Here is a 17821-nt window from a genome sequence, read left to right as displayed (position 1 = left end):
TTATTTGTATTTACCAGTAGAGGACTAATGTTCATATAAATATATTAAAATTAATTTTTAGAAAAATTAAATAATAAAAGACTTCTAGAAAGATTGGATTCTAGATTAAAACTTTTTTTTGTTTATTTTTATTTATTTATTTGAGAGTGATGGACAGAGAGAGAAAGAGGCAGATTGAGAGAGAGGGAGAGAATGGATGCACCAGGACCTCCAGCTACTGCAAACAAACTCCAGATGCGTGCGCCCCCTTGTGCCTCTGGCTAATGTGGGTCCTGGGGAATCGAGCCTCAAACTGGGGTCCTTAGGCTTCACAGGCAAGCGCTTAACTGCTAAGCCATCTCTCCAGGCTGATAAAAACTTTCTTAAGGAGCTGGAGAGGTGGCTTAGCGGTTAAGGCACTTGCCTGTGAAGCCTAAAGACCCAGGCTTGATACCCCAGGACACATGTAAGCCAGATGCACAAAGTGGCACATGTGTCTGGAGTCTGTTTGCAGTGGCTGGAGGTTCTGGCTCACCCATTCTCTATATATCTCTCTCTCTCTTTCTAAAATAAATACATACATAAATAAATATCTTAAAAAAACACCTTCTTAAGGAATACAGAAAGCTAATAGTAGTAAATGAGCTGAAAAAGAAGACAATAACTCAAAGCTAAAACCACCACTGGTGTGTTTATCCTGTTTTCCCTTTAGTATTTCCTGGCCCTATCTCAAGGTATCAGCTCCTTTCACAATAAAAAAACAAATAAATAATAAATAAATAAACTCTCAACAAGTCAGGAATAGGAGGGAACTTTTCCAAGTTGACAAAAGGTGTCTATAAAAAACCTAGCAAGGGCTGGAGAGCTGGCTTAGTAGTTAAGCACTTGCCTGTGAAGCCTAAGGACCCCGGTTCGAGGCTCAATTCCCCAGGACCCACGTTAGCCAGATGCACAAGGGGGCGCAAGCATCTGGAGTTCATCTGCAGTGGCTGGAGGCCCTGGTATGCCAATTCTCTCTCTCTCTGCCTCTTTCTCTGTCTGTCATTCCCAAATGAATAGAAAATAAACAACAAAAAAATTAAAAAAAAAAAAGCCTAGCAAATGTGGTATTTGATAGTGAGGCAATGGATGGTTTCTCCTTACAATCAGAAACAAGGCACTCTGCTCCTTCTATATAACACTTTGCTTGAGATTCCAATATAATCAGAAAAGAGGGGAAAAAAAGCCAGCCAGACCAGAAAGGAACAAGTAAAACTATCTATTGATCAGTAAAGAATCATAGTCATAGGTTTATGTATGTGGAAAATCCTTGAAAATTGACCCAAAAAGGTACCTGAATTAGTAATAAGTTTAGCAAGATATCATGTTACAAACTAAATATATAAAATTATTTTTATGTGCAAGCAATAAATGACAGGAAGTTAAAAAATCCATTTACAATGGTATTAAAACAAGTAGAATAACTGGGCATAAATATATCAAACTAAATGCAAAACTTGGGCTGGAGAGATGGCTTAGCGGTTAAGGCACTTGCCTGCGAAGCCTAAGGACCCATGTTCAACTCTCCAGATCCCATGTAAGCTAGATGTATAAAGGTGAGGCAAGGTGTAATGTCGCACATGCCCACTAGGTGGTGTAAGTGTCTGAAGTTCAACTGCAGTAGCTGAGGCCCTGATGAGCCAATTCTGTCTCTCTCTCACTCACTCTAAAATTAAAAAAGTAAAACACTGAAAACTGCAAAACATCACTAAGAAAAATCCAACTAATAAGTAGAGTGACATCTGATGTTCATATGTCAGGATATGAATAGAATAGAATACTTTACATTATATTTTACATTATTCTGTCATTTTTCTTTTTCTTTTTCTTTTTCTTTTTTTTTTTTTTTTTCTTTGAGGCAGGGTCTTACTGTAGCTCATGCTGACCTCGGATTCACTATGTAGTCTCCAGGTAGCCTTGAACTCTCAGTGATCCTCCTACCTTTGCCTCCTGAGTGCTGGGATTAAAGGCATGAGCCACCATGCCCAGCTTGTCATTTTTCTAAAACTGACCTACAGATTCAATATAATTCATAACAAAATCCTAGTAAGGTTTTTGTTTTGCTTTTTTAAAGAAATTGAATTCATCATAAATATTACACATAAATCTAGAGAATCCAGACATGCCAAAATTTGAAAAGGAACAAATTTGAAGGCTATATATATCTCTTGATTTCTACAGTAACCAAGGAAGTGTGCTACAAAGGTAACGAGAGTCATATGTATGTATGTAACAGCACTGAGAAGCACTTAATAAATCCTTGTAATTAGGTCCAATTAATTTTTGATCTTTGCAAAATAATTCAATACTTTCTCTTTTAAATATATTTATCATTTTTTGTAAGGGGAGAGAGAGAGGGAAGGAGAGAAAGAGGAAAAGGGAGGGAGAAAGAGAGAGAATGGGTGTGTACTAGGGCCTCCAGCCACTGCAAACAAACTTCCAGATTTATGTGCCACCCTGTGCTTCTGGTTTATGTGGGTCCTGGAGAATCAAGCCTGTGACCTTTGGCTTTGCCAGCAAGTGCCTTAACTGCTGAGCAATCTATCTAGGCCTCTTAATTTGATACTTTCTTAACAAAATAAATTTGCCATATGGCCTATAGATATCTAGCCAAGAGAAATAAAACAACCATACAAAGACTTGTAGATGCATGCATTTATATCAGCATTAGTTAAAATGATAAAGACATGAAAATAATTTCATTAACTGGAGTATGAATAAACATAATATTGTATACCATAGACTTTTATGACTCCATTTACATATGAAGTATACAGAAAAGACAAATCTACAGATAGATATTGATTGGCGGTCCCCTGGAGCCGAAGGTGTGAACAGATTATGGTAGCAGTTGACAACTGTCAGTTTTATTAAAAACTATTCAAGTGAAATAAGTGAATTTCATGGCATGTGAATTAAACTTCTCATCTGGGATTTTTTTTCTTAGGGTGAAAATAAGTGGCCATGTATTCCTACTTTTCTTTGTATAACTTCAGTCAGTATTTTGCACATAGTGCATTGGATGAGTGAGTAAGCACAGAAGTTTCTGAATCTATACTGAACCACATTCCAGGTCTTAAAATCTACTTTTAAATGAAAACATAAACCAAATAGGTCTTTGCTTCCAAATGTCTATGCTGTAGAAACTAGGGGTTTTTCATCTCAGAATTTTATCCATATTTTTCTTTACCATTAATTTATTAATTCCTAGGGTGCCCATCCAAATCAATTTACAGATCTTCCTCTTTGCAGACCAGCAAATGATACAGACCCATTATAAAAGGTTTCTATAGGCATCTTGACACTTTTTTTTGCAGTGTCATGGCTATGTATTTGCTGTTCTATAATTTTACCACAAAGTATTTAATGCATACTTTATGAGTTTACCTGCAGCCCCCTCACTTTAATTTATGAAGCAATTGACTATAAAAATTTAAATAACTTCAGGCATTCTGAACACCATTTGCTTTTGGGTCATTACTCATGTTTAATAAGGTCTGAGTTCTGGTAATAAGTAGGCTCATTTCCACAGTGCCCTGATATGAATGGGTTCTTTTCATAGACATCTATCATCAGGATGTTTGAAGATGCTCTCTAGGGTCATTACAAGAAGTAGGAGTATGGTTTATTTCCCTAAATAGAAAAATTCAGATCTAGATCTGCAGAAATAAAAAACCAGTGAACTAAGGGGATAAGGTATCTTCAAGGACTTGCAGTATATTATTAACTCATCGAGATTTTGTTTCTTGAAGTCTCTGGAACTATAAACAAAACTGTACAGTGAACACTGCTTTTTTTTGCTTATGGTATTCCTATTTATCCAAATTTTTCTTGGCCTCTCCATTCTCTGGCATTTGTACATTAACTGATGCAACCAGTACATTCAACATCATTGGCAGATGTCGAATGCTACTTGCTTATTCCTGGGCTTTCATCTAGAGGAAAAACCCAAGCCCTTTTTCCCCATCAGAGGTTCAGAATGAATTCCTTCAGCCTGATCATGGTCTCAGAGGATCAGGAGACAGGAGCAGTAAGACTGAGTATTGCCTCCCTGGCTGTATCATTGGACAGTACCCTTTAACCTTCTTAGGAAAAAGATCACATGATCATTAACATCCTATAATTCTGTATCTCTGCAGAAAAGTTTGCACTCCTGGAGAAACTGTTAGGCCATGTATATACAAAGATAGGGATGTGTGCTAACCCTCTTTGTAGATCTACAATGTATGGGAAATGCACCAGCCAGAACTGTGAATGGGAGTCATAAAGATTTCTCATCATCATCCTCCAGAGAACATGTCTATCCCAGAGTGTCCTCCAGGCAGCAATTCACTGGAAGAATCTAAAACATTCAAGTAATCGAGAGAATTTAGAATTTTGTTGCTTAAAACCTTCAGCTTGGCATAAAGTTTAATTTCCACAGCTACTTTGATGCCTGCCATCGATGCTCACATCAAAGACCGACTGTCCAGAGCAGCTACCAACTAACCGTCAGACAACAACTTGCTATTCTAGATGTGTTCCCCTGGGTTCTACAAGGTATTCACCATTAGATTACTATTGGAACCCATGTCTAAAGTTCCTTCTTTAGATTCTCAGTAAGCATTTACTTATCTAGTTCCTTTTACCTCTGGATTCAAATACTGATTCTCTCGGTGTTCTAGCTATAACTGAAAAAAATAAATTATTTTGTAGAATGGGTTTGAGGTTCAAATCTGTGAAATCAGTTGTCTAAAATAGAGTGCTCTTTTCTCTTTTTCCCTATAGTTGTTCCTCACCTCCCAATTCATCTGTGGTAGATCAGCCAGCCACTCTGTGGAAGTCTTCCCCCATATAGGCAGCAACAATGAATTAGAACAATGCAGAGTTCTTAGGCATGCAATTTTACAGGGTAAAATGTCTTTCTAAGTGGCAAAAAGCATCTTTCCCTTCAAATCTTTCCTAGACCTGTGAGCTTTCCTGAAGGGACCAGGACAGACATTAAGAGGCTTCACACCAATAACTTACACTTGCTGTTTGGGCTTCCAACTGTCCTTGCAATTGGCAAGAATTCATTTTGGTTAATTACACAGCATGTAGTTTTATGGAGCAAGCCACTCACCATGGGCTACTAAATGGAGATTTTACCTTAGCATGATCAAGTTAGCTCCACCACAGAGAAGGCAGAATAGCCTACTGGCTAGCTTTAACACAAAAGCTTGTCCCATAGAAACAGAACATGGGCTTCCCAGGATGGAAAGATCATATTAAGACAGCTGGACATACGTACCATCCCTTTAGCCAGAATATTGACAACTTTTTTCCAGAAACATAATATTCTGCTGCTTTTAAATCTTGCAACAGGCATTACAGCTGCTGTAAACCCCGCCAAAGAACATGCCCAGCTCCATCCCTTCCCTGCTACTCCTCTCCATGTGCACACACACATCAATCAACCACTGAATTTTAAGAAAGAAATCCATAGAGGATGGGAGGATCAGAACAAAGAGAAGAAATGTTAGCTGCAAATCAGCTTCAGTGAGAAGTCAGATGAATAGCAGCAGGTTGAGAGTGGATGTCCACTAGGGAATTTGCTTTTAGCCTGTCCACAAAATTCAGATCATTCAATTTACCTCCTTGCCAGATTCCAATAACAGGTGATGTACAGTAAGACCCTTAATGATGTCACCCTCCTTTCATATTTCATTGTTCCCCTTGGAGCTCATGTTCTTGGTGTTGGATTAGTAGAGATAGCAAAATTACTAAATGTCTGATGCTTAAACATTTCCAATTATTAATACCATGCTGCCACACTGGGTACAAAACACATTGCTACAATTTAACTATAAATAGTGTTTGGTTCAAACATTTTATTAAAAACTATTACTAAAAATGTTTTTTTCCTGCCTAGGATCATTCAACTCTGCTACACATGAGCCTCAGACTGTTCTAACAACAGCTTCAGCTTGCTTCTCTGTCCCTGTTTTGTCCTCATGGTCAATAAGTCTGCAACTGCTATAATTAAGATAATGCATGTAGGGTCGGTATGTTTTGACCCTTCTGTCTAGGAGCCTCAATTACAAGGCTAGAAAATATATCAAGTGTCTCTGTGAATAATTCAAATCCATTGAAAGCTTTGTGTACACACAGGGCCGGTCTGAATGGCTTTTCTGCTTTTCCTTCTCTCTCCCCTGATGTAGACTTCCAGAAGCTTCCCTCACCCAAAAATTATCCAGGGTCTTCATTTCTCTTAAAAATGGACTCTGAAGAGAGAATGAAGAAAAAGAAATCTGACAGGAAAATATTAACGGAAAGGGCCAAACTACTGCCCATCTGCTGGGAGACCACTTGAGAGTGTTTCATAGTCAATGAAATGCATGGCCTCAGTAGTGTGATTTCTTTCTCAGTGTTGCTTGAAAAGAAGGCAAACACCGCGCTGTAGTCCCGACAGGAAGTGGAATCTCCCTGCAAATGGCCCACAAGGAGTAAATTGGCCATACTGCTTGTGAGTTCAAAACTTAGCGGGGATTCCCTCTCCCCCCGCCCTTTTCAGTAGACTTGGCACGTGGCTTTGCTCTTGAAAAGGAAGGTAAAGGGGAGACTTCCAATGGAGCTGACTGTGCCCTTCCACGGAGAATAGTATAACTCAGAAAATAGCATGAGACATATGGGTTCCCCAAACTTTCCTACAGTTTCTGCTTTCTTGCAGTGGTGGTGGTGTGTGTGGGGGGGTGTTTTCCGGGCAGATCACAGACCCCAATGAGTTGTCTGGTCTTTGTTCATCTTCCTCAGTGGCACTTTGTGCTTGGAAATGGCTCCTTATGATGCCCAAGAAGGTGTTACAGATACGGAGCTCTGCAGGAGGAAACAACCCTTTTTCCCCTCCCCACCACCAGGGTACTCTGGGCTCCTGAGGAGCCTTAATCACTGAATTTAAGGTCTCCAATCAAGTGTTAATGATTGCAACTCCTAAGAGTTTTATGGAGAAAAGATGAATTTTCTCTGATTGCTTTTTAAAGGAAAAAATCAAAGAAAGAAATTTGAAATGCTTTAAATATTGAAAATTGAAAATAACCACGCTTTGCCCTGCTACTTCAAATATGAACAAAAGCCACACTTTGGAGCCACTTTTGCAGAGCTGCCTGACGTGTGAGTCACCACTAGCTTCCTACTTAAGGTAAGGTCTCACCCAAGACTACGGTTTACACATGAACTCTGAATCTGCAAGACAGCTTTTCAAGACATCTGCAGCTCCAGGCGAGTTATTCTGTCTCAGCTCATTTTTCCCCAAATCCATTCTCTGTCCTTCCCTAGGGGCTAGAAGGGAAATGTCTCTGAGCTTATTATCTTCCCTATCTCTTTTTCCCTAAAGGAGTCCTCACAGCCTTCTTTGTTGCTGGAGGCCAGACGTGTCCTCAGGGTCTGGTCTTTCCTTATCTCTTTTTTTTCTAAGAGGTTCCCCTTCCCTAGAAACCAGGCATAAGGATGTGACTAAGACTGTCAGCTGCCTAGACACCTAGCATGGGACTCAAATGACCAGCTCATCCACCCATCCAGCAAAGCCGGATTTCTACAAGCTACCCTAACCAAAGTCACCATGCAGATCATCCACTGGGGACCCTGCTGCTACACAGAAGCTCTTCTTTCCTTCTTTTTTTTTTTTTTTTAATTTTATTTATTTATTTGCGAGCGACAGACACAGAGAGAAAGACAGGTAGAGGGAGAGAGAGAGAGAATAGGCGCGCCAGGGCTTCCAGCCTCTGCAAATGAACTCCAGACGCGTGCGCCCCCTTGTGCATCTGGCTAACGTGGGACCTGGGGAACCGAGCCTCGAACCGGGGTCCTTAGGCTTCACAGGCAAGCGCTTAACCGCTACGCCATCTCTCCAGCCCTCTTCTTTCCTTCTTAAGCTCTGTAATAAATCTTTCTAAACCTCATCCTCTGTGGTCTGTGGATTCTATTCATCAAATTCATAGCACAAGAATATGGAGGCCATTGACTTAGTGGAAATTTTGTGTGGGTGTGAGTGTCTGGCACCCTTACCAAGAGCTCGGAATGGCTCCATTGCTCTCAAAGACACCTCAAACATCTCTATCAAAGGACCATTTACAGCTGCGCCTGGTTCTGGAGCAGCAGACAACGTGAGGCCCTGGTCATCCCTGAAGGGAGAAGGAGGAGAAAGAGCAGAACACGTGTGTCCTACTCTCTTCCCTGCGCCTAGTTTCTAGGGCTCCTACCACCCGCCTTGGCTGTCTCTCACAGAGCTCAGTAATGCTATTTCTCTCCATTCCTTTAACAACTTTCTGCTGTTGCTGGTCTCTTGCTGTCCCAATATCAGCTGCTGGCTACGTCGGACCTGACTTGCCCCATACACAGTCCCTTCAAGAATGCTCTTTCACTAGGACTGACTAAACAGAATCTGTTTCCTGCCTTGGCCCTGCTTGATACATCCTTCTGGTATGGGAAACACAATCACACAGAGATAGCACCAGAGACAGAGTGGACGCAGGGGGGTAACTTCCAAAGCCTGAGTACTGAGCTATGATATCTCAGGGTTTCTTTTTGTTGTTGTTGTTGTTGTTCATTTTTAGTTATTAGAGAGCAACAGACAGAGACAGAGGCAGATAGAGAGAAAGAGAGAGAAAGAAAAATGAGTGTGCCGGGGCCTACAGCCATTGCAAATGAACTCCAGATGCCTTGTGCATGTGGTTTACGTGGGTCCTGGGGAACTGAGCCTTGAACCAGGGTCCTTTGGCTTCACAGGCAAGTGCTTAACCGCTAAGCCATCTCTCCAGCCCTCTCAGGGGTTTTACAGTCAAATATGGCAGGCAGGCAGACAGCATCTTGACTTCCTTTTTTAAATTTTTTATTATTTACTTATTTGGCAGAGAAAGAGGGAGACAGAGTGAGAGAATGGGTGCTCTAGGGCCCCCAGCCACAGCAAAAAAACTCCAGACATGTGCGCCCCCTTGTGCATCTGGCTAATGTGGGTCCTGGGGAATCGAACCTGGGTCCTTTGGTCTTACAGGCAAATGCCTTAGCTGCTAAGCTATCTCTCCAGCCCCATCTTGACTTCTTTACACTACTGGTGGGTTACAATTTTCTACATGACTTGGGGGCACAAACAGAAAGTTCCTTAGCAATAAATCAGTGGTAAGAATATATAAATGCAGAACAGAAAGCTGGTTGTTCAGGGGTGTTTGTTCCTATGGCTGCACTAACCAGATAACATACAAGCAGGGTGCAGCTGCATAGGCAGGGAGGAGACTCAGGGTCTTGCTGGCTCTCTGGTAAAGCTTGTCCAATAGGAAGTGTGCTTTAGAGTAGCACCTGAGTCTGGATTCTTTATTAGATTTCTTCCACACTTCATACTCAGTTCTTTTCCTTCAGAGGAGAGGGTAATGGCCATATCAAGCTCACTTGGGCAGAATTCATGCCTATGAACAAAGATTCACTTGGACATGGGAGAATGCTGGGCCCACACTGCTGGGCTCTCCAGGGAGGTGGGATGCCTTTAGCTACAGAATAGGGAGACAACATGGCTGGTGGCTGTTGTCACCTTAGGGATCCTGAGTTGATACCTGCTTTCTCACTGTTGAACAAAGAAGAGTGTTTTGGGATAGTGGAGGTTTTGGGGGTGGGGAAAGTGTTCCTTCCTTCCTTTCTTTAGTTTCCAGTGACTGGTGCTCCTGAGTAGTCAGTCTCTCCTTAAATCTCTCACTTCTGTGACACCATTGTGATGTTGGCTATATTTTCTCTTTGGTATCTTCTCTGTTCACCCCAAGGCTGAAATTTCAGCTCCATCTGGGCCATGCCACCTACCACAAGCCTTAGAGAGCCACTGGGGGTCCCTTTCTCAGATGTGCTGACTTGAGTTTGCATGTGCCATTCTGGGATGGCACAGTCATCATTGCCCAGCCCAGACTTGTGAACTTCCCTTCTTCTCACAAGGAGGTCTTACTCTATCACAGAACAGACCAGTCACCAGGAAGTTAGTCTTCCCACAAGACCCAGATGTCAGAAGGACAGACCAAAGTTTTTACCCGTGGATTCAGAAAGACTGACTAATGGTTGAAGATGTGATTGTCACCCACCCTCTTTAAAGAGGAAATCTTGAAACCTGTAGACAAATGGGTCATAATGCAAGATGTCAATTGGCCCAATTACTATTTTGGAACAGAGATAATAACTATATATATTCTGACTTCACTTTATGTAATTCAAAGACATTTCCTTCTGTCTCACCAACCTAAATTCTTTTATGCATAGTGTTGGAGTCACATACCAGCATAGTTCTCTCAGATCAAATAGTCTCTTTCCTTTTCCTTCTCCTAGTCCCAATAATACCCTTCTCTAAGTACCTTTCCTAACACTTTTTCCTAGAAGTTTTTTCATGGAGTAGAATACCAAATTCATCATTCACAAAAGCCCTGGATTCCAGATTCCTTACTTGTTATGGCTTTGAGAAGCAAGCACATGCAGCCAGCTCTGTGGACACATTCCCATGGCTTTCTTTAAAGTTGCTAACAGATGCTTACAACTTTAAAAAGATTGTATGCCTACAAATTGTCCACGGTGGTTAGGGATATGGGAATAGAGAGACCTCTGGATCTTTTTAGTTCTGGGTTCTGTAGGACTTGCTCCAGAAGAACAATCTGTATTTCTTAGGAAAGTGTTCAAGATATTATATCAAAATAGCACATCAGGGGTTGGAGAGATGGCTTAGAGGTTAAGTGCTTGCCTGTGAAGCGTAAGGACTCCGGTTCGAGGCTCGTTTCCCCAGGACCCACGTTAGCCAGGTGCACAAGGGGGTGCATGCATCTGGAGTTCATTTTCAGTGGCTGGTGGCCCTGGCGCACCCATTCTCTCTCTCTCTCTCTCTCTGCCTCTTTCTCTTTGTCTGTCGCTCTCAAATAAATAAATAAAAATAAACGAAAAAAATTTTTAAAAGGTTATGAATGGTTAATGATCATTTACAGGTGCCCTTCAGTGCTCCGCTTTGAGTGCACAGGCTTAAGTAGTTACGATGAATGGATGAACATGGTAACAAGGCAGAGCTGGTGAGGGGAGTTTTCAAGGAGAATTTAACATTTCAGACTTAAAATTTCTTCTGCCATTATGTGGTCAGTGAGCCAAGTGCTTGTCTCCAGAGATGCCATAAAACCAGTGGATAATGGATATCAGGGGAAATCATTATGCAGTCAGGATAGAATGTGCAGGATGCAGGGTAGAGCAGGTGAGAATAATGGTTTTCACTTTAGATGTTACCTGGGGCCCGCCAGGAATTATAGTGGAAGCCTATGAACTCCAGGGGGTCGGAGTGGTTAACAGAAAGGTTCTCTAATTTACAATCATTGTTCAAAATCTTTGGCCTGTGTTAAAGAATTTAAAATGAGGCTATATTTATAGAGGAGTAGGTTAAAATGATTCCATGATTCTTTCACTGCAGGGGCTCCACAAGGCCATGCAACCTACCTTTGCTCCCACTGAAGGTTTTCACCCTGGACTCTAACCTACTTGTGGGCTATGAAATCGAATTAGCAGAGCATAGTTAAAATATATGGTTAAAACAATGACAGAACATATTACTCAGGGTCAAAAGTATTGTTTGAAGGAAACAATATACTTGTCCATTGCAGAAGGCACACTAAGAGTGGAGATAAGCTGCCAAATATCCTCTGTTCATTCCTTTGGGGTAATTTTTCTGTCACGCAAGTCTTTCTTGACTAGATTAGTGGGGGCTTTGAACACCTTGTATGGGAACAAGTCACTGAAGGGGAAGGCATAGTCCCTAACCCTGGAGGAAAGCAGGAGACAGAGTGACACCATCACATTGTCTTCTCCAACCCTGCTATCTCTTTCTTGGCTTCCCTATGAAGATGTGGAAAAGGGAAGCCTTGATTTCCAGTGTTGGCTTTCCTGACTTCTAGCCACTCTTCCATTCACCACAAACTGGTGTCTGCTCCCACAATTCCACTGACACTCTCTTGGCCAACATCAGGAATAAGCTGCTTCTTGCCAAATGAAATGGCTTTCAGATACTATTCTTAATGGCTTCAAAAAATGTTGCTGGAAAACTCAGTAGCAAAGGCCAGTAAGCTAGAAAAGAGATATAAAGGGAAGAGAAAGGAAGGGAGGGGGATACTTAATAGGATGGTATTTTGTATACATGTAAGTAGAAGAATAGATTAATGGGGTTGAAAAAGTCCAAGTGAGGTCAGGGGAAGAGATTAAGTAAAGGAAAGGTGGAGGAAGGGCTAATCAAAATCTAACAGAATATAAGTAAATCATATGGAAACCTACTTTTTTGGACAATGGAGCACTCAGGAGCCATAGATTATTCCTACAAAATTTTCAGTGCCAGGGATGGGATACCTTCCAGTGAGTTGTTGGCCAGGGAGATCCCTGATGCCCCCAAAATATTATAGGCCATTGCTGAGGCCCTTGGTTTCCCACCAGGAATAGATGGTAAGACTGTATTGCTGAAGACTTCACATACTTGAGCTGCAAGGCCATTGAGAAATCCTGCTGAAACTGAGCTGATAACCTCCTCCATGTAGACCTACTGACAGAAAGCTAGAAGCCATTCTGTATGCAGTTCAATGGGAGAGAGAGAAATCACCAGTGAAGATACTCAACAGCGGACACTGCAAGCCTTATATTTTGCCAGCCAGGCCAAATGAGCCAACAGGTGCATGTCTGTCATGGTGGAAACCAACTTCCCTCTAATTGGACTGGAAACCCTCTCCATGGGAAGGAATACATCCCTGATACTGAAAACTTAAAACAGGGATAGTCATGAGCCCTAGGGGTGTAACATCTGCTGCTGTCTGACTAAATGTATATAGTATGCTTATCAAACTGCCCAGTAAGCCCTTCTCTTAATGTTCATACCCATCTATTAATGTTAATCTCACTTTTGGTAGAGAGCTTCTCTTTTCAGATGGCAGTGACCTTGGGATGGCTCAGAAGGCATCATGGTGCTGGGAAGAAGTGACAGAGGAGTGCTCAGCACTGCAATATCTCTATCACATCTTCCAAGGCTCACAGTCTATTGTGGAAGAGGTGGCAGAAAGAATGTAAGAGCCAAAGGGAGCCAAAGACTCCTTACAGCATGCTCCCTCCAGACACAAAATGTCCTGGATATCCATAACCTCACAGTACCTGACACTACCTACACAAGACCATTATAATAGGAGGAAAAGATCATGACATCAAAATAAAAGAGAGACTAATTGAGAAGAGGAGGGGATATGATGGAGAGTGGAGTTTCAAAGGGGAAAGTGTGGGGGGAGGGAGGGATATTGTTTACAATCATGGAAGTTGTTAATAAAAAGAAATTGAAAAGAAAAAAAATTGCTGGGCTGGGGCTCAGTGGGTAGACTGTTTACTTAGCATGCACAAAGCCCTAAGTTGGATCCCCAGTGTTGCATAAATCAAGTATGGTGACATACCTGTCATCCCAGTACTTGAGAGGTAGAGGCAGGAGGATCAGAAGTCCAAAGCCATCCTCAAGCTACAAAGCAAGTTCAAGGCCAGACTAAGCTATGGGAGATCTTATCTCAAAATAACCACAAGTTGATAGTGATTTTAATAATGAAGCAGCAGTAATAGTTGACACACATTGAATGTATTTATTGTTGGCTCTTAATGCTGCCCACTATCTTAATACATAATGTGCTTTGTCTCACAACCATCTTTTAGATTATACTTTGAATTTTAAACTCTGAACATGGGGAACTATGAGGCTTACAGAGCTTGAATAATGTCATCCACCTAGTTAGATGAAGCCAAGATTCAGATCCATTTCTCCTTGCCTCTCACACTGCTGCTTTTTGCATGGAGCCTCCTATGTCTCCAACTTTTCTGGCTTGGTTCCCTCCATCATTTTCACCATCTCTTGGCACCACAAGTAATTCAACATCTATAACACAGACCTCTCTCCTAATCTGCCAACTTTTCATTATTTCCTCAGCTGGATGCCCTATGAACACCTAAAAGTCAAGTCAATTGAAAGGGAATACCCTTTTTGTAAGATACTCATTTTGTTTTCAATATATAGTATTATCTTGGGAGACCACTGCTTGGGATCACCTATGCCAAGCATAGACTCTACAATCGTAAGGAAAAAACAAATGCTTTTGAATGAAGATATTATGGAAATTGCTTTCATTCTCCCCTTATAGAAAAGGAATAAAGAGAACAATTAGTCCAATTAATTCATATCCTATAAACAATGGGCCTTGGATGGTTGATACGGCAGACAAACTCATTAGCATACACTCTTTGTCCTAGTCCGCAAGAGGCTTCTTTTCACTCTGTGCATAATTAAAATTTTTAATATAAAGCATAAATAAGAGAGTAATGCTAGCAAATTATATCATTAGGCTGTGATGTCATCATAGTTTCACATGGGAAAATCCATTTAAGAGACCCAATAATGCACTTTCTCTCCATCTAAATGAGGATGGGACTTATTCTGTTGTGTTCTAGTCACTTCTGGTGCCAACCATCATGATTGGCCCCTTGGAGGCATTTATATCAGTTTTATTCAGTAAATCAAGGACTGAACAGACAGGAAGAAGTATAATGAGAAGAAAAGCAAATTATAAGGAAAGATAGGTATTCATTTTTTGTCCTTTGTGTTCTTAGATGTCCACTGGCATCTGTCAACCAACAGACAAATGCTTAAGCACTGTCACGTAGTATCACTCAAGATGCATTTAATGAACCTATGAGGAAGCCTCTTTGAATAACATTAGTAGACATATGATGTTATGTGATAATTTTTTTTGCATTCTACATAAAAGATACAGCTTTTTATATTGAGGGGAAAAGTGATTTGCAGATGAAACAAATAAAGAAACTAACAAAGCAAAACAGGAATCTGAGATGGTAAATACAGATGTTAAAACCAGGCAAAACCTATATTACTTGTCAGGGATGGAAACTAAAAAGTCAGGTTTTTTTGGAGTGATTTTTAGACTTTTGCATGATGACTATCTGAAAATGATCTAGCATTCAACAAGCTTACAGATGAACTATTCCACATGTACACACAAGTCTCACCACAGTTAGGCAGGGGTGTTGTAGCTGGTAAACATCTATTTGCAGCATCTGTGTTCATGCCCTGTGTTCATGAATCCCACTCCTAGGACCATATTCTAACAAAATAATTCAACTATATGTACAAACAAGAGTCATGAAAATATGAGAAAGAGCAAAACACTGGAAAGTCACTCAAGAACATTCAGTGAAGAGCTCAATATGCGCATGCATCTGGAGTTCATTTGCAGTGGCTAGAGACCCTGGTGTGCCCATTCTCTCTATCTGCCTCTCTGTCTTTCTTCTCTCTCTCTCTCTCTCTCATAAATAAATAATATTTAAAAATTTAAAAAGTATGTTTTAAAAATAAGACCACATTCAGATCAAATGACATTTTCTTTGTGATTAAAAGAAGTACTGAAACCTTACCTGGATTGGTTCTAACCCTTTCTGAAATCAGTATTGGGTACAGTGAGACAAAGAGGGGCCAGGCAGAGATGGTGATGATGAGGGGCGGACAGGGAGGGAAGAACATGGGGAGCTCCCCAGCACCCACCTCTTCTGGTGCTCTGCTCACACAGTTCTTCCTGGCAGCCTCCTGGAGTTCCATGGCCTGCTGGATGTACATTTTCCCAGCCAGGATTTCATTTTCCAGTATTGACAGCTCTTTCAAGGAAATGGGCCAATTCAGCCGTTCCAATGCTTTATTTAAAGCTGTCTTGTTTTCCAAGTACTGTATTGGTTTGACTGCATCTAATCTAAAAAGCAAACAAACAAAATGAAAACAGCCAAAATAAGAGAAAACATATTAACACAGTATCTCAGTAAACTCCCCTGAGAAGCATTGACAGAGGCATGGGATGTCAGATAACAGAGTGACATGTTCTTGGGACCGTCAGGACATTGGTAGCTTGCATAAGTTAAATATAACCATCTCTGTGAGTTCTGGAAGGATGTTTTACTCATTACTTCTTTGGATGATCTGATTTCAAAGAATGTTTTTCAGTAATATTTTACAGAAAATATGGGATCTATTCCTATCTCCCCAGGCAGGCCTAACATCAGAAGAAACAAACATTCATGTCAGAGAGAGTACACACAGATGATCAATGAGGAAACGAGACTTCAACAATAATGATCAGTCCAACCTGACACACATGAAACATTCTGCCAAATAACATTTTTGAGCACACATGGAATGTTTCCAGGATAAACCATATTAGGCCACAAGACAGGTATTAAATATTTAGGAAGACTGAAAGCATACAAAGTATCTTTTTCTGATCAATGTAGATTGAAGTTAGAAATAATAATGAAGAAAAACTACAAAATCCACAAGTATATAGAAATTAAATCAATACTCTTAAAGTATCTAATCTATCAAAGGGAAATGGAAAACATCTTGAAACAAAAATGCAATATATCAGGGGCCAGGCATGATAGCACACAATTTAATCCTAGCACTTAAGAGGCAGAGGTAGGAGGATGGCCATGAATTCAAGGCCACCTGAGACTACATAGTGAATTCCAGCTCAGCCTGAGCTAGAGCAAGACCTTACCTCAATAAACCAAAAAGAAAACAAACAAACAAAAAATATCAAAACACACAATGTTCAGGGGAGACATTTATGGTGGTGGCAAACATATTGCACAAAAAGGAAGATCTCTAATCAATAATTTAACTTTAGATATCAAGCAACCAATACCAAACTGAATAAAATTTAGTAGAAAGAAGGAAATAGTAATGATCAGAGAGAAATAAAATTGAAGAGAATATCAAAAGTAAAAAAACCATGAGTATAAATCATGGAGTTTATTTTATTTTTAATTTTAATTTCATTTTATTTATTTGGGAAAGAGATAGAAAGAGGCAGTGGGGAGGAGAGAGAGAGAGAAAATGGGCACATCAGGTATGCACCCACTGTAAATGAACTCCAGACACATGGGCCAACTTGTGCACCTGGCTGACATGGATCCAGGGGAATCAAACCTGGGTCCTTTGGCTTTGCAGGCAAATGCCTTAACCAGTAAGCCATCTCTCAAGCCCTTTTAAAAAATTATTTTATTCTATTTACTTGGGAGAGAGAGGTTAAGAGAAAGAAAGCAAGATAGAGAATTTGTTTTCATTTTGAGACAGAATTGCACTATTTAGCCCAGACTGGCCTGGAACTCATAATCTTCCTAACTCAACCTTCTGAGCAGGAGGTTTAGAGGAGCATACCACTATGCCCAGTACTTTTTGTTCTGTCTGATTTTGAAAACAACTTCAAAATAAGCAATCTGAGCTGCAGAGAGGGCTCAGTGGTTAAAGAGACTTGCTTGTAAAGCCCAAAGGTCTGGGTTCAATTCCCCAGTACCCACATAAAGCCAGATGCATCAAGTGGTGCATGCATCTGGAGTTTGCTTGCAGTGGTAGGAGGCCCTGGTACACCCATACTCTCTTTCTCTGTCTCTCTCTTAAATAAATAAAAATGTTTTAAAAATAAGTAACTTGGGCTGGAGAGATGGTGTAGCGGTTAAGCGCTTGCCTGTGAAGCCTAAGGACCCCGGTTCGAGGCTCGGTTCCCCAGGTCCCACGTTAGCCAGATGCACAAGGGGGCGCACGCGTCTGGAGTTCGTTTGCAGAGGCTGGAAGCCCTGGCGCGCCCATTCTCTCTCTCTCTCCCTCTGTCTGTCTTTCTCTCTGTGTCTGTCGCTCTCAAATAAATAAATAAAAAAAATTAAAAAAAAAAAAATAAGTAACTTGTGTGGGCATAGTGGTGCATGCCTTTAACCCCAG

The 17821-nt window shown here is 40.9% G+C and overlaps 1 protein-coding gene across 1 annotated transcript in view; it reads right to left on the bottom strand.

Moving 5' to 3' along the window:
• The window catches only part of Vwa3b (von Willebrand factor A domain containing 3B), a 202780-nt gene that overhangs the window by 21071 nt on the left and 163888 nt on the right, over positions 1–17821 (bottom strand). Inside the window, exon 22 of the mRNA XM_004669758.2 lies at positions 15599–15800. Coding sequence (XP_004669815.2) covers positions 15599–15800 — 202 coding nt within the window. The remainder of the gene's footprint in view (positions 1–15598; positions 15801–17821) is intronic.

Source organism: Jaculus jaculus, chromosome 4 (genome assembly GCF_020740685.1).
Source record: "Jaculus jaculus isolate mJacJac1 chromosome 4, mJacJac1.mat.Y.cur, whole genome shotgun sequence".
Classification (NCBI taxonomy): Eukaryota; Metazoa; Chordata; class Mammalia; order Rodentia; family Dipodidae; genus Jaculus; species Jaculus jaculus.
The sequence above is the reverse complement of the archived record's forward strand: the minus strand, read 5'-3'. Positions and strand labels throughout refer to the sequence as shown.